At 41.2% G+C, this 21595-nt stretch overlaps 1 protein-coding gene across 1 annotated transcript in view; it reads left to right on the top strand.

Moving 5' to 3' along the window:
* Nucleotides 1-7767: 7767 nt before the first annotated feature.
* LOC145407061 (uncharacterized) overlaps nt 7768-21595 on the top strand; it is a 36344-nt gene continuing 22516 nt past the window's right edge. The window contains exons 1-5 of the mRNA XM_080278087.1: nt 7768-7990; nt 8103-8284; nt 8758-8938; nt 9480-9585; nt 9938-10067. Coding sequence (XP_080134213.1) covers nt 7768-7990; nt 8103-8284; nt 8758-8938; nt 9480-9585; nt 9938-10067 — 822 coding nt within the window. The remainder of the gene's footprint in view (nt 7991-8102; nt 8285-8757; nt 8939-9479; nt 9586-9937; nt 10068-21595) is intronic.

The raw sequence follows: 21595 nt of genomic DNA, 5'->3' as shown, positions 1-21595 counted from the left end.
TGGTTGAATTGGCTGGTGGGAGATCAGATATATCACTCCCTTCCTTGCGACATAATATTCATACGAAAAGGGTAGCCACGTCAAAAACATTTGTTTCTCCAGAAAAACTGCCTCCAACCGTCTCTGCTTGTGAGTACCATTCACTTCGGACTTACTATCAAACAATGGTTTGGATGGGTAAGGATGATGGGATGGACCCAACTAAGTGGGGATGGAGGCTTGACGACAACTGCCTTGTACCTATTAAAATGCAAATGGATCCTGCACCTGAAAAATTACTAGTAATGATACACTGTAACTGCACGACGGGTTGTCAAACAGCACGGTATAGCTGCAAGAGATATGGACTCCCGTGCACCGCCGCCTGTGGACCTTGTCAGACTAACACAGTGTGCCACAATACTGCTCCAATAATAGAGGACTCCATTGATGATCAATTAGGTATGATGTACTGTTCGTGGATCTCATTGGAAAGAACCAGATTCTCATTTACAAGTAACATATTAGCAGGGTTCTAAATGACACGAAAAAAAGTTCCTTGCTCATCAGGTCCCAATAAAATGCTGATGGAGACACCCTACCAACTTGAAAACTTGTCTGTTTGATTTATAATGGCCACATATATGTTGATAATACATTCATAGGGTCCACAATGAAGCAGAGAAAAGTTTGTTGTACACTGAAATATAACATGGCAGCCATGCTGTATATATGCAAATTAACCACTGTCTCCACTGAGTGTCAACTTTTTGTATGGTAAAGAGTATGCTTTAATGAAGCAGAAAAAAAAAAAAAAAAAAATCGAGCAATTTGTTCAAGGTCCAACCACATCTGGTCTCGACTACCATAAGAGTGAGAGAGTGGAAGAGTAGTGTCCATGAGAGTCAGAAAGAGGAAGAACATTGTTCATGAGAATGAGGGAAAGGAAGAGTAGTATTCATGACAGGAGAGAGAGAGAGAGAGAGAGAGAGAGAGAGAGAGAGAGAGAGAGAGAGAGAGCAGTGTCAATGAGAATGAAAGAGAAGAAGAGTAGTGTCCAAGAGTGAAGAGTAAAGAATAGTCTTCATGAAAGCGTGAGAGAGGATGAGAAATGTGCGAGTGAGTGACGGACGACGAATAGTGTCCATGAGGGTGAGAGGTGGGGAGAGAAGACTCCATGAAAATGCGAGAAAGGATGAGTAGTGTCCTAGAGTGAGAAAGAAGAAGAATAGTTTAAGAGTTAGAGAGGGGGAGGGGGAGATGCGTCCAAGACAGTGAGAGAGTTATGTGAGTACAAAATAATGTTGGGGCGGTTCTGTCATGGCCATCCTTTCATAGGGGTCACCAGGAGGGATGTAGGTGTCGCAAAATGGATGACGGTACTATAGTCGCAGGGCGCGACTCTGAAGTTGTTATTATTGTGTACTGTCATCCTACCATTCCAAAGTACGTCTGATTTCGTGTGTAATATGAGATGCATGTGATTTGTCTATAATATGATCGTGTAAAATAATATTCGTGTATAATATATTTGTGCATAATAATATGATTCGTGAATAATATGATACAAAATCGGACGCACTTTTGAATGATAGGTTGCCAGGGTACGGTAATGGCAACCTCAGAGTCGTGCGCCGTGACTATAATATCTTCAGAAAAAATATTATAAGCACGCTTCAGTTAAGAGACAGTCAGAATATAGATTATGGATTAGTTCAGGCAATACTAAATGAAGCTGATCCTTCAAATGGACAGATGTCCACCTCCCATTTCAGTTAATTCTCTTATGCTTCGCCACAGACCAGTACAATCAAGGAAGACTCCAGTGAAAAGAGATATTGATTACGACCTTAAAGCTGCATTGGTCATCATTCATCCTCTGAAGTCAATACAAAAGGACAGTCAATCGGAAGGATGGATACACGGTGTCTATGGAAGAGTCATACCCCTCTTAGTCAGCCTCTGTAATGACCCTGTGCAAACATTCCAGAATATCCCTCAGAAAGAACTGTGATGGATACATCTGTCAGCCAACACAAGTACACACTGTGATCTATGTGGTATCTTACTTTGTATGCCAGTAACCCCAAAGCCCTTTTATTGTCAGCCCCTTATTTCAGCACCGTCTCAGCGACCTACTTTGTATCCAAGTCACAATCTGCCCCTGATACTAGCCTGAGCATTTCTCCATCCACTCACACCAATCTACTGTATTCACACAACGTCCCTTCATTATGCCACTGTCTCCAACACTGCCCCAGTTACTCCATCCTGGTTTCGACACCTACGCTAATAAAGAATAACCTACTCCAAACTCTCATGTGACGATTGACATCCGTATGCATCAGTCTTCCAGTAGGCCACCAAAATGACACTCCATATGCCATATTGGCAGGGGCAACTGCTGGGAAGTATGATTATCACTAGATTGCCTGGTTGGCTCACAGACAGACTTCCACATGCACTATGTACTCACCATATCCCAGCCTCTGATACTGAAGGCCATGCAATTTTGAGGTGCGATGGTGTTGTGTCCTAGCACTCATCTGGATGTGAAGCCAGTGTACTACAGGGGGCTGTTCACTCCAGCCTGGTACTTCCAGTTATATTTTACTGAGGCTCTGCTAAAAGTTTGTTTGCATTATCAAAGTGAGGTTAATGAGGAGAGCTTGGTCGTGATATGGAAGACTGCATCACAGTGAAGGTATAGTGACATGATTCTGAGTTGTATTTTGTGTCGATACTGAAGCAGGTAAGTGTAAGGGCCACAGCATAGTCAGGGTAGGTGAACTCGTGTCTCTGGGAATGGCAGTTATGGAGGAATAAATGTCTGGTGGGGAATTACAAAGGATTTCGTTTGTTTGGAGGTTTTGAATCGCTATTGTGGCTGTGCATTATGTTTGTGGAGGAGGATGGATGATGATGAGGCATTCTGATGGGTTGGATAATCATCCTTTTTACCTCGCCCTGACGGAGTCGGACGAGGTATTGTCTTTGGTTGAGTTTGTTTGTTTGTTTGTTTGTTAGGAACATTACGGAAAAATTACCGAATGAAAATACATGAAAATTTCAGTATACATGTACACTATTCCTCAAAGAAAGTTATTAAATTCTGGAAGTAATTGAATGACCCTGAAATGTCAAAATCGAGGTCACGGATTTTCTGGGGGCAATAACTTGAAAACGATTAACCTGCCCCATCCCGACGTTTTCTGGGCAGTGGTATGCCCCAGTCCCGACGTTTTTGGGCCTTTTTTTGGGGGGGGGGCTCAAACATCCGCTTTTGGTGAGAAACATCGAAAATTCATAGAGAAATCGCTCACCTGTGGTTTAAAATACTCGATCTAGGTACAAGTACTTCCTTTCCTGACTGGGTTTTCTAACAGGCTGGCACCAAAGAAAACGAGTTCTATGGGAGGGTAACTATTTTATCCACTCATAAACAGTATTTATTTATTTACTTAGTACGAATTTATATGTAGTACAAGAGTATATTGGTTTTCAAACAGTAATATAGGAATTATAAGCATTGTTTCACTCACTAACTCATCGCCATTCATGACCTTTTTTTTCCCACATTACCTGATCATCATTTCTGACTGTTTCTTCCTCTAATGCTATGTAAACTTTGTCCTCCACATTGTCATCGATTGGGGAATCACTCTGGCCCTGAATATCTTTATTGGCCAGGTCACTGGTAACAGGTGAATTGCTGAGACAATGGCGTCCAGGGGGGGGGAGAGGTTATGCAGTGTAAGGCATTGTCTCTGCTTGGCATCTTGTAGAGGAATAGAGGAAGGTGTCCCATGTATACATGCCAAAAATCACTTGCAAAATCACTCACGAAAATTTAAAATTGTGCAAATTAGCGACCTTGCAATGTTGCCGCGTTAATTCATGTCGCCGGGACGTGAGTGCATATCATGTGCGGACGTTAATTCACGTCGCCGGGACAGCGCAGGTTAAAGATATTTACTATTAGGAATGTACAGGAACTCATACTAGAGGCTTTCATTCGGCACCAAGACCTTTGACCTTGAATGATCACCTTGAAAGGTCAAACTCAAGGTCACGGATATTCAGTGGGCTATCACTCGAAACCTGCTGCAGATAGAGGAATATTTACTAATATCGACATATTGCAAATCCCATATGGGTTTTTAATTGATACCTTGACCTTTGAAAGTCAACTTCTAGGTCACGGATATTCAGGGGGCTATAACTCAAAACACGTTGAAGATAGAAATATTTACTGTAACCCATATATAGGAAGTCTCATATGGGCCTTCATTTGGCAGCATGGCCTTTGACCCTGAGTCACCTTGAAGGATCAAATGCAAGATCACGGATTTTTTGAGGACATAACTTGAAAACATTTGTGCCATTTCCTTAAACTTTAAGACATTAACTCCCACGGTTCCTGTGTGAGAGCTTTTGCTGGAGGGGTACTAAATGTACTGCCAATCTGCCTATCGGCTCATAGTCGCCAATCTCATAGGCCCCTACCCCGGGGTTCCCTCCTTTATTAACTTAGAAAATGATCGGTTCAATCCTTGAAGACGCTGTAAATTGAACTCTGACACTAAATGGCAGAATGTATTAAACAGCAATAAAATAACTGCTGCCGAGAGAGGTTTGTTGTGCCTCGCACCTTTTTTTTTTTATTTTTTTTTATGGGGTGGGATATTATGTGCTTGTGATTTTTAGTAAGACAATACTGCCCTTACCAGCGGTTGCTGTAGTATCTGTAGTCCACCACGTAAGTTAACATCTCCAAGCCAGCCGCTCACACGCAGTGTGGAAATGTCTGCTGCATGTAGTATCTCATTCTCTGTTGAACCTTCTTAGCAGCAATGACTTCAACTCTGTTCGTTGACTTTAGTATTTTTGTGTGTGTAAACAGCAGTCAGTTACACCCATGTCATTGATACCTTTTGGGCCAGTCACACCTGCACCATTAACGTATAGCATCCACTGATGGCAGCACTATCATCATCGTCCTATAATGTTCCTCAGAGAGTGGATTTGGACTGGTTTCGTAATTCTCTCTCTCTCTCTCTCTCTCTCTCTCTCTCTGTACACACACACACACACAAGGAGATGTATGTTTGGTTTGCATTGTCACTCGATTCTAGCACAGCTTTGCCACTAGAAGTCTTGGCATTACAACAGCTACAACAAATACTACGACTGCTATTACTATTACAACTACAACTGCTACAACTATTACTACTGCTACAACAACAACTACTACTACCACTACTACAACTACCACTACTACTACTACTACTACTACTTCTGCTACATCAAACCTTAAATAAGTATTGTAAGCAAAATAGTTATTTATGTACTGTCCATAATCGAAAATATTTTCCACTATAATGGAATTTTTTCCTGTGACTTAGACTTTTTCATCATAATAAATATACATGCATGACAAGTTTCAGTGAAAAATAAGGCACTGATTTCATCATGAAACAAACTTTCTGGTTCCAGTATTCACATAAACAGACACAACTGTGGCGTGAGGCACTGCGTTTCCTCCTCCATCCTCCCACTATAACAGAATTTTTTTCCTGTGATTTGTACTCTTTCATCATAACAAACAAATACACGAAAACTTTCAATAAAAGTAAGGTGCTGATCTCATCATGAAACAAACTTTCTGCTTCCATTATTGATGTAGATAGACACAGCAGTGGTGTAAGGCTTGACGCACTGCATTTCCTCCTCTTTCCTCCCTCCCTCCTCCACCTCCTATCTTTTTACACTCCCTACCTCCTCTTCCATCTCCTCATCCATGCCAATATCCCCCTTTCCAGAATGTCAGTACCCTCTGAACCATTTCCATCACCGGAAATAGCAAATGAACATACAGGGGGAAATGATGGGCGCACAGTGGTGGACACACGTCCTCCACACTCCTAATGCGATGCATAAATATCGACACCCATTATGGCAGTCACTTTCCTAAGAGGAAGCCACTTTCTCCACTCACAATTGGTGATAATGTCATCTCGAGTTCTCTTCCTATCGAACTATCATGAAGGCCTTTTCTTTTCTGGCCTTCATTGGTGTTGTAGTCAGCTGTTGCAGGCGCTCAGCCAAAGATTTGGATACAGAGAAAATTTTTATGCAGGTTTATCCATTACAGAAGCATGCAGGTAGCTGAAGCATGACTAAGATGCATGCAGGAGGGTTGCCAGTCGGTGTGTATGGTGGAAATAACCCACGGAATGTTCAAACAATTTTGCAAAACAATAGGCTACGTATACATGTCACCCGGACGTCCCCGGATCGTCATGTATACATGTCACCCAGATGGGATGGGTTAATATACGTCCAACTGAACAATTCCAACTTCACTGAGACATGGATTTATTATGCATGGGAGAGGCAGTGGTCGAATCATTAGAAAATTAGCATGCAGTCCTAATGGACCCAAGTTCGAATCCTGGCCAAGGCAGGGAACAGTTTATGGACTTGAATATCATGAAATTAGGTTTACTGATCTACCAGAAGATTCACCGATATGCAAAAATATCCCGGTTGGGGCAAGGAACGGTTCAAGAACTTGAATATCGTGAAATTAGACTTTTCTTATCATCCAGAAGATTCACAGATGTGCAATAATATCCCTGCTAGTACCAATACATCAAACTTTACTGACCTTTCAGAGGACACGCTGATGTGTAATGATACCCCAACTAATACCAATACACCAGTCCCGTTTGTAACAGGTTTAGTACATATTCATTATTGACAGTGGGTGTTAGAACCAAAGTAGTTTCATTTTGAGGTGTACAGTAGGTGGGAGAACAGCTGGGCCTCAGAAAACATGCTGTGAAACCTATGGCCAGAAGTCAGACACTAAAAATATTGGGTTTTGAAGTTTAATGAAAGGATCATGTTTGGAGATCTTGCAAACAACAATGTAAGAAATAGATACGCTAACACTTGTGGGTGTAACAAGTATACTGTGAGAATGAGATATGTATAGCAGAGGCAAATCTACATTTAACTTATTATATCTGATTCATGTAGGTGATGTCTTGTTGTCTGCTTATAACAAATAGGATATTTGCTAACTAGTTCAGAGTCTTTGAAGGTCAGTGAGTAACAATTGCTGGAAAATAATTTAGATATGACCTAGGAGATGGTTGTTCAGGGAAAATCTCTTACAATGTGGTGCACTGCTAGTTGGAGAGAAAATTGATAATGAGGAAGATCTAATGCATGCTAATGAGTTGATTGAAGAAAACGAAAAATGCATAAAGCAAGTGGAGAAGACAGTGACTCAAGGAATTTAATTTGTTTGTGATGTGAAGGCCCCAGCAGGCAGTACTGAATACAGAAGTTTAAATAGAAACTACTGTACCTGAACCGAAGGTAATGCCCATCTTATTACATGTGCATGATAATATAGTAACTCATGAGTATTAATATTCAGAAGTAAGGGAGGCAAAAGTGAATCTGTTAAGGAATGCATGTGGGTATTATAAACTAGGTAGAAAAAGAAAGCTTGAACGATATGTGAACTGATGTTTGGCTCAAGTCTCTGAGTATTTTGATGATAATACTTTTACTTTGTGCTTTGCTGTACATTTTTCTTTTTTTGCCAACTTGTCTTCAGATTTACTATATGAAACTTGAGCGATTATGAATTGTCAAAAAAAAAATTCTATATACAAATATTTATTGACATTTCAGGAAGCCGACTACATCCCCTGTCCAATCGGTATTACATATGAAAGACATGAAAGTGCAGACTTTACTGCTGGCGGCATAATGACCAAGTACATAGTTTTTGGTGCCCGTGGTCATCCTGAGGTGGACCCATGGGGCTTCCTGCTGCCTCTTTCACCACTGGTGTGGGCGGCCGTGGTGGCATCGCTGCTGGCAATGATCATTGTTATGCTGATCCTGCCTTCATGCCTTCCCACACACACGTCACACACAGCCAGACGAGACACTAACATATTCATCTGCATTCGCGTTCTACTCCAGGAAGGTATTTAGGTGTTCTAATATATTTATGTATCCATTATGTCACAATGAATGGTTTTGTAAACTTTGGCCATTAGATTAGTGTGCATATTTATGCGATATGTGTTCCCTGACAGACGTGAGGAGAGAGACTGATTGGTGGTTGTGGGAGCAAGTGTTGTTGGGGGTGTGGATGTTGATGATTCTGGTGCTGACACAGAGTTACAATAGCAACCTCATGTCCCTCCTGGCCTTCAGGCACATCGACCATCCCTACCAGACCCTAAGAGACGTCCTGGATGACAGTGGTGTTGGAATAGTTCACGTTTCGGGCACAGCAAATATCCCTTTTTATCGAGCAAGTACTGCCAGTACTCCTTTTTAATGGAAGTAGGGCCTAAGTGCCATAAGGAAAGCATACGTAACCTTTTTGTTCTGTTGGGTGAACTATAAATACCGTAAGGTATCTTCTGTCTGTGGGCCAGGCCTTCCTGGTTATGACACCAAAATTATTACATGAATGGGCTACTTGATAATCTATCAATTTCTTCATGGACAGGAATTAAGAATATATAAATGTGTTTTAATTGGATCACATCATTTAAGAAAGAAATATTTTATTCTATACAGGATATAATAAACTGCTACTATAAAACACAAGCAAAATGTGAAGTTGTTTATAACTCAGGGACTTTTATCTGTATCAATATTACAAAATGCTGTATTAATGAGGAGAGTGTTTTGTTGTTGTTGTTGTTGTTGTTATAATTGTTCCAACCTGTTAACTTTCAGACTGTGAAGACAGGAATATTTCGAGAGTTTGGTGATCTGCTGGACACTGAGCGAATGAATTGGATCACATACTCCACCTTATGGCAAAGTATTGACACAGTGGCCAGAGCTGGAACTCATGTCGTATTCGATCTTGATTTCAATTTTTGGAACATGATGGCCACAGACTTCTCTAACAAAGGTTATTGCATATCAGCAATTCACATAAGTTTGATCGCATAATCAGTTTGGAGGTTGTGCCATATGTATCATAAAAATTAGCTTGACGTGAAAGCAGTAACAGCATCGCTTGGATGATTCCTTCTTGAGTAAAAATACAGTAAAGAGTAAATAAAAAATTAAAGCAAAATTTTCCTTGTTATATCAGACTATTTTGAAGTATTTGAGTGTTTCCTGCCTATAAATGAGATGAAGTTTATATAATCTGAGACAAACAACACCTCAGCCTAAGTAAAATACAAAAAAATCTTGACAATTTAAATCCTTCTCATAATCTTCTTCACTGAACTGTAAGAATAGAATAACACTAGAATATGATGACTGTCATGAAAAAGTGCAATGGAGAAGATGTAGCCTACTGTAGACTCGTAGCATTATCTTTTTCTACTTCCAGCAACGTGAAATATGCAGCAAAAATAACATTCTGTCAAGTTAAGGTGAAAGAACTATGGGAAGAATTACATTTAAAACTGAATAGGTTAATTCTATCTCTTCCCAAACAGGCAGATGCGACTTCTACATGGGCCAAAGCAGCTACCTTCCACTTCCACTGTCATCCATTGTCCAGAAGAACAGTCCTCTCCTCCCTGGTTTGAATAAGGGGCAAGTGTGAGGAACGGCTTTTTTTTTTTTCTTTTTTTTTTTTTTTTTTTTTAGGGAATCTTGGAAAGGGTGGCCATAAACGAATCACTTGCATATCACCCTGTCTTCCCCCATCAGGCCACCCTGTCTCCTGCCCCCCCCCCCCTTCTCTGATATGCATCTCCATCCCATCCGTTCATCTCATCCTCAGCCTTCCCCTCCCCATTTGACCTCCACCTCACTTACACTCTTCTATTCAGTCTTCCATTTTCCGTCCTCCCCACATGGCCACACCATCTCAGAGTATTTCTCTTAAATCTTTCAATCACATCCACATCATCACATAATTATACTGATAATAAATGTATTCGTGGCACAGCATGTTAACGCTGGGTGAATCCGGGCTGCTAAACAAGTGGCTGTATCACACCCTACCCAACACCACCTCCTGCATCAACTCGCCAATAATCATCACCGTCACCACTGTCCTCTCCATCACTAACTTATGGGTATGTAACTCTCTCTCTCTCTCTCTCTCTCTCTCTCTGTCTCACTGAGGATGTCAAAGAATACTGAAGAATCATCGTTTACAAGAGAAAAGCATATGTAATATACTGACCTACTGATAAGCACGATGACAGTACCAAACATAATAAGTTACAGCTGCAGTGTACGAAAATTATCCGAAAAATCAAGCGAGAATATAAGGTAAATATTTTTCATGAAGCAAAGTCAAATCCTACGAGATTTTTTCATTATATAAGCGTAAGAAAATGTAAAGTATATAGTACAGGTCCTCTTTTAAACCAGGAAGGTGGTCTCGTCCATGCTAACCACACAACAGCAACAGTACTGAACTACTTTTACAGTATTTTAAAAAAGTAGTTAGGGAACAGGCTGTAGCACCAACCGATCAGGGTTTTACCCCCCCAGGTGGATGGGATTGCTGGTGATAGGGAGAACTGGAGCTCTCGTTTCACTCACTCTCAGGATACCCTGACCATTCCCCTTTTGTTGCTTTTTTTCAGTGTCACACTAACATGGGCAGTAGGCCAGCATACTCTCCCAAACACCTTCCTCTAACTATCTTATGCACTACTCTACTTGTGCTTTACATACCACACAACGTACCCTACTACGTCACGGGGGTTGGCACCATCAAGGGCATGGGGTCAGAAAACATTGCCCCCGCTGCTTAGTGGTGGAATTGCTGGCAGGGGATGGCGTGGGCTCTATCAGTGCAGTTTTGGGACAGTGATGGGATGGGGCTTGCATCTGACCCAAAGGGTACATGGCACTGTGGTTCCCAGACTGCCATTTCGATTCTGTAGAGAGGGACCTGACCCTGGGAGTAGTGCCTCAGAAGGCTGCTCTATCATTGAATGTATAATGGTGGGGCGGTTTCAGTGCTAAGGAATGCTTGGAGGGTATCCCTGTAGATATCCCGGCAAGATGCCCCAAGGCCACTGCCACAGCCATTGGTGGGCTATGGGTCCCTGATCCCTTGCCTGGACTTGGGACTGTGTGGGCAGGTGGGGCCAGTGGTTCATCTCTTTTTTTGATCCGACATGACAGATATGAAAATCAAGAAGCACAAGCAAGGCTATGGAAACCAAATTACTTAAGAGGTCCAGAGTGACATCGTGCAATAAGGTAGGTTGAAAGGTAGATGGGAGGAAGTGGTGGAGACTATGAGTAGGAGACAGGTGAATGTTTGATTCCTATAAGAGGTCAGGTTCACGGCAGGGTCAGCTAGAATGAATGTTGAGAAGGACTGTAGATATGAACTATTTTAGCAGGGAAGTGCAGGCAGATACAGTGGTGTGGGTGTACTGGTAAAAAAGAAAAATGGGTAATATGTATCATGAATGTAATAAAATTAAACTAGAGAAACACCCAAGAGGAAAATCACACCAGCTGCGAGCCGATACATAGCTAGCGCAGCTCGGAGTATGACCCCGACCTTGACATACTTTCACCAGTTTCGAACTCGTAGTAGATTATCATCCCTATTATGCACCTGTAAAATTCTGTGATGATATCTTGAGCATTTTTTTTTTATTCAAGAACGAAGGAACCAAAGGCCAGGAGCCCGCAAACCGTTCCTTCCAAGAAAAAAAAAAAACAATACAAAAGAGAGCCAAATTCATGATCGTTCATTTCGAGATGCCTGGACACACTGCATTTGAAAGACTGGGGATCATAGGAAGTAGGAAATACAGACAGAGGGAGACAGTTCCAGAGTTGACCTGTTCCATAAATGAAGGACTGGGATCAACGGTTAACTCTTGCAGATGTAATGGTGCTAACAGACACACAGAACTTGACCTACTTTCACCAATTTTGAACTCGCTGGAAATTTTCATTCCTACTACACACCTGCAAATCTTTGTGATGATACCTTGAGCAGCTGCGAAGTTATCCTGGTAACAGACACACAGAGCTTGACCTACTTTCACAATTTTCGAACTCGTGATCGATTTTTTCCCCACTACACATATGTAAAGTTTTGTGATGATACCTTGAGTGGTATCAAAGTTATCGTGCTAAGAGACATGCAGACACACAGACAAATTGAAAACAATACGAATATTGTTTGGTACACTCATTGATTTCAGCTATATTGGTGTATGCTCCACAGGTTGGCCTTGATGGTGAAAAAAAAAAAAAAAGATTCTGGGATGACGATATACAGTATATATTTTGTGTCATGGGGAATAATGAGATTGTAGTTTTGGGTGGGAATTTAAATGGATATGTGGGTGAAGTAACTCAAGGATATTGAGGGGTGCATTGGGGATGCACAGATGGTACACGGAATGCAGATGGAGAAAGAATACTCGAATTTGAGGAGATAATGAACATGCATTTTTTGAAAAGAGAGAGTAGGCTGATTACATATGAGTCTGGTGGTAATAGCAGCCAGACTGACAACATTCTGGTTAGGAGGGCTAATAGGAGATTGTGGAAGGATGTTAAAGTTATAAGGTGTGAAGAACGTGTGCAGTATCATATATCACTGGTATGTAACATGGTGCTGAAGAAGCAAGTGGTGAAGAAGAGGACCTGTGCACACAAAAGGAAACTATGGAAATTAAAATCCTAATCAGTAAGGGATGCCTTCTATAGTGAGAAGAGTAGAATAGTGGCTGAATAGGAAAATAATATTAATCAGCAGTACAGAGCTCTCAAGAACAATCTCTTGAGAGTTACTGATTCATTGTATGGATGGACAAGCGGCTCTCTATGACATAAGGTAACATGGTGATGGGATGAGAGTGTAGAAGCTGCAAATATGAAGAAAATAAGTCTTTTTCAGGAATGGAAAGGGGACAGTATCAGAGAGGAATACTTGGCTGCCAAGCATTTAACCAGAAAGGAAGTATACAGGGCAAAATCTGAGTCACAGAGACTCTTACTGGATAACGTAAATAGTGCCAAAAGCAAGAATGTCGCATTTAGTGTGGCAAATCAGATGAAGAAGGAAAGCATGGGTACTATAGGTGAGCAGTGTGCGAATAATGATAAAGGAAAGATAAGGTAGTGGCGGACAGTGAGGATATCAAAAATGCTTGGAGAGAGTGTTTTAACCGGCTGCTGAATGAAGAGCTTGACTGGAACAAGGAAGGTTTGGAGTCAGGGGATATAATTTTTGGCCCTTGGCCTTTGATTGATGCTGTTACTATAAGCAAGGCAATAGACAGGAAGCAGTTTGGGAAGTGAACAGGTGTGTTTCGGCTGCCTGTTGAAATGCTGAAGGCCTCAGGAGATGTAAGAGTGGGTGTAGTTACCGATTTGATAAATTTTAAGATTTATAAGTGTGTTGTCCCAGGTGACTGGCTGAAGAGTGTGATCGTAAAATTGTATTAGGGGAAGGGTGATGCCCTGGAATGAGGAACTTAAAGAGGCATAAAACCTTTGGACCAGATAATGAATGTACTGGAGAGAGTCCTAGATGATATGATTTATTTTGTAATAACAGAACAGATGAAGGAAAAACAAATGAAAAAAAAAATGATCCATACACCATATTACTAGTGTCCTTCATAAAAAATCTTTAACAGTTGGACTTGAACAGCTGTAGGTTGAATTTTTTGAGGTATCAGCTCTTGGGATGCGAGTTCCAAAGAGACACAGTTCGGGGAATAAAAGATTTCTTATGGGTGGAAGTTCTGAAATATGTCAGTGTTACATTCCAGTCATTGATGACATTTCAGTCACTGATGAGATGGCAGGCAAAGGGACCACTGATGCCATACTGATTGTCTAAGCTTCAGGAAAAATATATAGCATAGAACACTGAGTTGTACTTATTTTTAGTTGATTTACAAAAAGACCTTTGACAGAGCCCATAGGAAGGTGGTAAAGTAAGCAGTGAGAAAGCTTGGGATCGAGGAATGGCTGGTTAGAGTGGATATGGCTATGTATATAATTGCTCGTATGCAGGTGAGAGTAAATGGAGATTAGAGTGATGAGTTTTCGGTGAATGTTGGCATAATGTTAAAGGTCAGTCTTGAGCCCCTTATTGTTTTTCATGGTGCATGAAGATTTCTCATGTGACTTCAGAAATGTACTTCCATGGGAGATGTCGTATGCTGATGGCTTTGATGCTGACTCCAGAGAATGAAAGGGAGACAAAGGAAAAATTTAAGAAATAGAGAGACAGAATGAAGCACGAGGGTTTGAGAGTAAATGGAGATAAAGCAAAAGTGACGATATCTACGGCTGGTGGCTGCACTGTCAAAGGAGGGGGAGTGCTGCCACAATGGTGAGGGAAGTATCACGAGTCGGCGCTCCTATATTTAAATAAGCTCGTGACATTAAACTTTGGTGGGAAACAGCGAATTCCAGTGGAATCCCTGTATTTATCACTCAGTCAACCGCCACGTATTCACCCGATCAGGAGTGTTTTCAGAACAATTTTTCACTGTAATAATTGATCGTTTTTGTGCGCGAGTTTAGCACCTCCGCTGAATGATTTGTTATGGGCGTGTTTCGCTCATTCTAGCCGTTAGCAAGTGCTGCTCGACACATGCCTCTCACTCACAATTTGAACCAGTCCAGATTTGAGTGCCATGGATGCAGGTAGTGTGTGTGGCAGCGTCCTTCCTCAGCAACGACGCCTGGTTCCCGCCACCGCCGTTGGATTCCCACCTAGCGTGATTGGTGAGAGGCTCAGCGTGTGCAGCGTCCTTCCTCAGCAACGATGCCCAGTCATCCGCTTTGTCCACTTTTCTGATCAGTTTTTCTTTTCGTTTTTTCCTAGGTTTAAGAGTTAGCTTTTGAGTCAGCAAGTGAGTGCGATCTCCTTATTATGAATTAATTTTGAAATGTAACGTAAATTTATTTCATTGTAATCAATAAATTTAACAGTTCTTTTTCTTGAGCTTAATGTAATGTAAACTCGTGTTTTATTCTCCATATTAAGCTTATTCTAGTTGCAGCTCCTAGTTTGCATGAACATTTTGCATTATTCATAACTGGTGCTTAGGCCAGTCCTGTTTTATTAACCTAAATCCGTTGTGCCATCTAGAAGTTAATTGCGCCAGCAAGAATCTGTTTATCATTAATAGCATTATTGATCGTCAGGGGTGGAGTCACTTTCTCCAGAGGCCAACAGTACTAATAAACAGCATGTGTGAATAATTAGTCTCTGCTGTGTACTGTTGAGAAAGTTTATAAATTTTTGTCCTTAGAGAATCGGCGAAATAAGCCGGAATAAAGTAATCATTGCTTGATTTTCAGAAGACAATTCATTGACCTGTTCTTAAGTATTATCGAATAATATTCTTTAATATTGTATACACATAAAAACCCCGTGACAGGAAGTAACTTCATCTTATGTAGTGTTTGTGATTAGTGGATGCATAACAGATGTAGCGGTATTGGTGGAAGGTTGTGAAATATGCTGACTTCATGTGTGAGGTGTGTCGGGGAGAGCATGTAGAGATTGGCAGGCATGAAAGGATTGATATTGCTGGACAATCACTTGAGTTGTGGAATAGTTTTGTTACTTGAGGGACATGTTATGAGCTAGAGGTGGAGCTGGAGTAGGGTAAGGAGTGGTTAGATTAACTTCAGGAAGTTCTTGCCTCTCCAAACATGAAAGGAGTCTTTCTCCGTGCTAAGGGATCCTTGTATGCGGCATGTGCAAGGAATGTAGTGCTTTATGGTAGTAAGACCTGGACAGTAAAGGAAGAGGATATTCCTAGGCTCAAAAGTCATGAAAGGACAATTATTAGACGGATATGTTGTGTGTTCTTGAATGCAAGGTCTAGGGGGGGGGGGCAAGGATTGCGACTGAACAACTGAGAGGAAATATGGAAATTAAATGTATTGGCGTTGTGATGAGGAGCAGTAGAGTGAGATGGTTGATAGGGTGGAGGATGACAGATTTAGGCAAAGGTGACAAGTGTGAACGTCGTTGGTAGGGTTGTGAGAGGCAGACCAAAAAAGACCTGGGACGGGGTCATAGTGTGACCTCAGAAATAAGGAGCTGAACAGCGAGGCTGCCAGAGATCGAGCAGCATGGAGAGCCACCATTAGGTGACCAAGCCCACAGCATACAACCAGGACGAAACCGTTATATACAATGCAGTTAAACGATACCATTCTTATCTCACAATCAATTTTCTTCAGACTATGATAAATTACCAGAAAATAAAATGACAGGACGTAATATTTCAAATTATATTAAGAAAATGGACCCAAATAAAATCAATTGATCCAGACCAAACATCCTGTGTGTTCCGCCGATGATTAAATTAGTTAATCTTTCCTATAAATGTATTTAAAAATCTGAATGTTGAGTACGTACTCAATGGAAGCTCGCTAATATATCACCTGTCGCTAATAAGGCAGTAATAACGTTCAAGAAATTACCTCTGAATTGGACTAACGACATACTACGCAAAATTATTGGAAACATTGATTAGAGATTATTTCATCTTCTTTAATAAGCATAGTCTTACTGGAAGGTAGCCAGCATGGACTCCGTAATAAGACATCATATGTTACAAATCAGCTAATTAATATATATATATATATATATATATATATATATATATATATATATATATATATATATTGTTACATAGCCTATGATTTCATCATCCTTTGTGTAATTCTAACGTACAGTGTGCTGCCTGTTTGATCACGAGCGTGTTCTGCCTCAGTCTCCCCCTTCTACCGTTATAGTAGAGTAAGTCGTCCTTTCTGTTGTTCAGTGCGGGATTGTCAACTCTTTGTCCCCATGGCTTCATTTGCGCGTCCTTCTTACAAGTTGTATCAAGCTCTCCTGGCCCCTATATAATGAGCTCAGTCTCTGCATCATTGCCACTTAGATCTACTCCTCATTTCGTTCACATCTCTGTCCTCCCCTGTACAGTTATTATTGTGATTGCTCAGGAAGTCTCCAACCATCTAGCAGCTGTGTAATTTGAGTATAACTGTTGTTGCATTTTTTCTTGTGCTGTGTAGCATAGGGTTGATTCTTAGGCCTAGTGAGTTTTTTTTGTGATTTATGTAATGGTTCTTTTTGTCAGTCATTTTTGATAATATTTTGTATCTGTAATAATTTATCTTGCATTAACTGAGCATTACCCAGTGTATTTTCATTTTATCAGGGCTGACTTAGATAAATTTACTCTTGCTAATTTCGTGTTAATAGAGGCTATTGCAGTTAACCATATATTTAACCTCTTTTTTGCCATTACATTATCCTTATGAGTCCTGAATGTTTTGTTGTTAGTTTGAGCATTAAACTTTAACTTGTAATTTTACCTAACTCTTTTGTTTTGAACCTGGAACTTTACGGGACAGTAGTGACTCTTAGTATTCTCACTTAAAGTGTACATTATCTTTCTCTGTTCCGTAACATAAATTTGGCGACCTCTCATCAGGATATTCAGGATATTATCATAAGGATATTGCTTGATATTTTGTGACTGTTACTTATTCATGATGTCTACTATTACTACACTTGATGAAGCCAAAGATTTTTTGTCAAATGTGCAAACAGTGTGTGATGTAGAAAACAGAACAAAGAATGAACTTAAGCTTGTTGCTCAACAATTGGGAATTGCTGTTCGCTCTCATCATTCTAAAGATCAAATTGTTGACATGATTAATGAAAGCTTGTTTAATGTAACTCCTCCAAATGAGCAAACGCAGATTGAATTAGCTAAGTTACAGCTAGCCCTGCAGGAGGCTCAGGCTAAGGAGGCGGAGTCTCGTGTTAAGGAGGCTGAATTTCAAGCACGTGCTAAGGAGGCTGAGTCTCAGGCTCGTATTCAGGAGGCTGAATTTCAAGCAAATGCTAAGGAGGCTGAATTTCAGGCAAATGCTCGTATTCAGGAGGCACAGATACAGGCACAAACTGAACTTGCCAGGATTCAGGCAGACCATGAGTATCGCATGAAACAAGGTGGAACTGGATCATCTAGCTCTGATGATTTTGATGTGGCTAAAAATGTTAAACTTGTCCCTCCTTTTAATGAATCTGATTTAACAAAGTATTTTCAGTTGTTTGAGAGGGTAGCTACAGGTTTTAATTGGCCCATGGAGTATTGGCCAGTACTCCTTCAAACTGTTCTTACCGGTAAAGCTCAAGTAACTTATGCATCTTTGCCTCAGGATCAATCTGATAATTATGATGTAGTTAAGAGCTTGATTCTTAAGGCCTATGAGCTTGTTCCTGAAGCCTATAGAGTAAAATTTAGGACAACTTACAAGCAAGATAAGCAATCCCATGTTGAGTATGCAAAAATCAAAGAAGATTTGTTAGAGCAGTGGTTAAATTCTAAGAATGTGGATTCTGATTTTGGTAAATTTAAGCAGACGATTTTGCTGGAGGACTTCAAGAGGTGTATTTATAAAGATGTAAGCCTATATCTTGATGAGAGAAGAATAGATAATTTGTCTGATGCTGCAGTTTTAGCTGATGAATATGTTCTCACTCACAAGAGATATTCTAGAGAAAAAGGGAAAGCTGAGAGTAAGTACGTTGCCTCTACTCAGAGTACAGGTAACAGGAAAGAGAATAAAGATGATGTTTCTCAGGAAGTAAATACCAGCTTCACCTCTAGATTTCAGAAAAGTAAATGTACTTATTGTAGTAAGCTTGGTCATACTACGGAGAAATGTTTCAGGAGACAGCGTGATGTGAACAAAAAGGAGTCTTTAAATATTCAGTCAATTGGTCTTATGTCCACTCTTGAGAGTTCCCAGAATTCTTTAACTGAGTTAACTGAACCTGCTTTGAGGGGTAACTTAAATTCTCAGGATGGAGCTCCTCTTTTGAGCAGTAACGTGGGTGACACTCTCAAGAGTTCATGTGCTAATTTCCTGTCTGATGGTTTTGTCAGTCCTCTGGACAGTAATGACAGGAAATCAGTTCAAATATATCGTGATACAGGTGCTTGCCAATCCCTTATGCTGACCAGTGTTCTAGGCTCTAATGTTAATTCCTCTGATGAAACTGTAATCTTACAAGGCGTAGGGAATAATTACTTCTCTCCCTCTGTGCAGAGTGAATTTAGAGTCTGGTTTTGTTAATGGTTCCGTTATGGGTGGGTTGGTTGAGACACTCCCAATGTCAGGTGTAACTTTCTTACTTGGAAATTATATTGGTGGAAGTCAAGTGTGTCCAGCTCCTCAGTTGTCTAGTGAGCCAGTGGCTGCGGCCCAGGATTGTGGTGTCCCTGATGTGTTCCCTGCATGTGCTGTCACTAGGGCTAAGTCTAAAGTTACTGGTGATTTAGAGGATAATGATGATGATGATGTTATCCTAGCTGACACTTTTCTTGCTAATTTGGACCACTCACCAGATGAGGCAGTACCCCGTAGTGTTGATAATTTGTCTCGTCAAGAATTGGTTGAGTTGCAGGTTGCTGACCCTGAGTTGAAAGGTCTAGCTAACTCTGCTTACAGTGAAGAAGAGTCAGCCGGTGCTTCTACTTGTTATTATGTAAAGTCAGGAGTACTTATGAGGAAGTGGAGACCCCCAACAGCATCAGCCAACTGTGAATGGGAGGTTGTACATCAAGTTGTCATCCCTCGTGTTTGTAGGCAGGATATCATTAGAGTGGCTCATGATTCCAGTTTGGCAGGACACCTTGGAGTGAGGAAGACTGTGGCACGCATTTTGAAACACTTCTACTGGCCAGGTATCTTCAGGGATGTTTCCTGGTATTGTAAGTCTTGTCACACCTGTCAAGTTGTGGGGAAGTGTAATCAGACCGAAAAGGTTGCACCTCTAGTTCCCATTCCTCCTTTTGAGGCGCCTTTCACCCGTGTGTTGGTGGATATTGTGGGCCCTCTTCCTAAGACTTCTTCAGGATTTTCTTATGTGTTGACCCTGATTGATATGACTACTCGTTATGCTGAAGCCATTCCACTTAGAAATATCTCAGCAAAGAACGTGGTTAAGGAAATGCTGGGGTTCTTCACAAAATTTGGTCTGCCCAAGGAGGTAGAGTCAGACTGGGGAAGTAATTTCATGTCAAACGTTTTCAAGCAGTCTCTGAAAGAGTTGGGCATCACCCAGATCACGTCTTCAGCTTACCATCCCCAGACCCAAGGAGCGTTGGAGAGATATCATCAAACACTGAAATCGATGCTCAAGAAATACTGTTTGGAACATCAGAAAGACTGGGATAAAGGTCTTCCATTCGTTGTGTTTGCTGCAAGAGAATCTCCAAATGAATCACTGGGCTTCTCACCTTTTGAACTAATGTTTGGCCATGAAGTAAGAGGACCCCTTAAGTTACTCAAGGAATGCTGGCTGTCGGAGGAAGATGACATCAACCTGTTGGAGTATGTGATGAAGTTCAAAGAACGGCTGTCCACTGCTTTACAGCTGGTGAGAGAGAATTTAGGAGCTGCTCAGGAGAAGATGAAGACTTGGTATGATAAGAAGTCCAGGTTGCGCCACTTTCAGCCAGGAGATCAGGTTTTGATTCTGCTACCAGTTCATGGGCAACCTCTTCAAGCCAAGTTTAGTGGTCCTTATTTCGTGGAGAAGAAACTCAGTGATGTCAACTATGTCATCGCCACACCAGGTCGTAGAAAGAACAAGCAACTATGTCACATCAATATGCTAAAGTTATATCACAGGTGGGACGAAAATAATCCAGTCTGCACTGTAGCTGTTCCACCCGAGTCTGCAAGTGAAGCTCTCCCATGTAGTATGAGCCTGAGTGATAGTTTGGGGAAGAATCCTGATATCATGGATGATCTCCAGACTAAGCTTTCTTATCTACCTACCGAGGAAAGGCAGGAGTTTTCGGCATTACTGCAGGAGTACCCACAAGTGTTCCGTGCCACTCCAGGAAGAACTACTGTGTTGATGCATGATGTCGATGTTGGAGACACAAAGCCAATTAAACTGCCTCCTTACCGTGTGAACCCAGTGAAAGTTCCTCTCATCGAGAAGGAGCTTGGCTACCTGTTGGACCACAAGATGATTGAGCCCTGTCAGAGCGAGTGGAGTTCTCCTGTCACTCTAGTCCCTAAGCCAGGTGGGTCACAGCGGCTTTGCATTGACTACAGACGTGTTAATCAGATAACCAAAACAGACACTTACCCTCTCCCTTGCGTGGAAGATTGCATTGACAAGATCGGAAAGGCTAGGTACATAAGTAAGTTTTATTTGTTAAAGGGATACTGGCAAGTACCTATGACTGAACGTGCTAGGGAGATCTCATGTTTTGTAACACTAGGAAAGACTTTTGCATGTTCGGTAATGCCATATGGTATGAAGAATGCACCAGCCACATTTCAGAAGCTCATGAATGTTGTAATAGAGGGTTTGGCAGGGTGTGTTGTTTATATTGATGATGTATTAATCTTCAGTGACAACTGGAAAGATCACCTATGCCATGTCAGTAAATTTCTTGAACGTTTGGTTCATGCTAATCTTGTAGCTAATTTATCAAAGTGTGAGTTTGGTCAAGCTAAAGTTCAGTACCTTGGGTATGTAATCGGTCATGGACATGTTGCACCACCAGGAGCTAAGGTTCAGGTTATAAGTGATTTT

Source organism: Coenobita brevimanus, chromosome 8 (genome assembly GCF_032717465.1).
Source record: "Coenobita brevimanus isolate Jiangsu-jjx chromosome 8, ASM3271746v2, whole genome shotgun sequence".
Classification (NCBI taxonomy): Eukaryota; Metazoa; Arthropoda; class Malacostraca; order Decapoda; family Coenobitidae; genus Coenobita; species Coenobita brevimanus.
The sequence above is the reverse complement of the archived record's forward strand: the minus strand, read 5'-3'. Positions and strand labels throughout refer to the sequence as shown.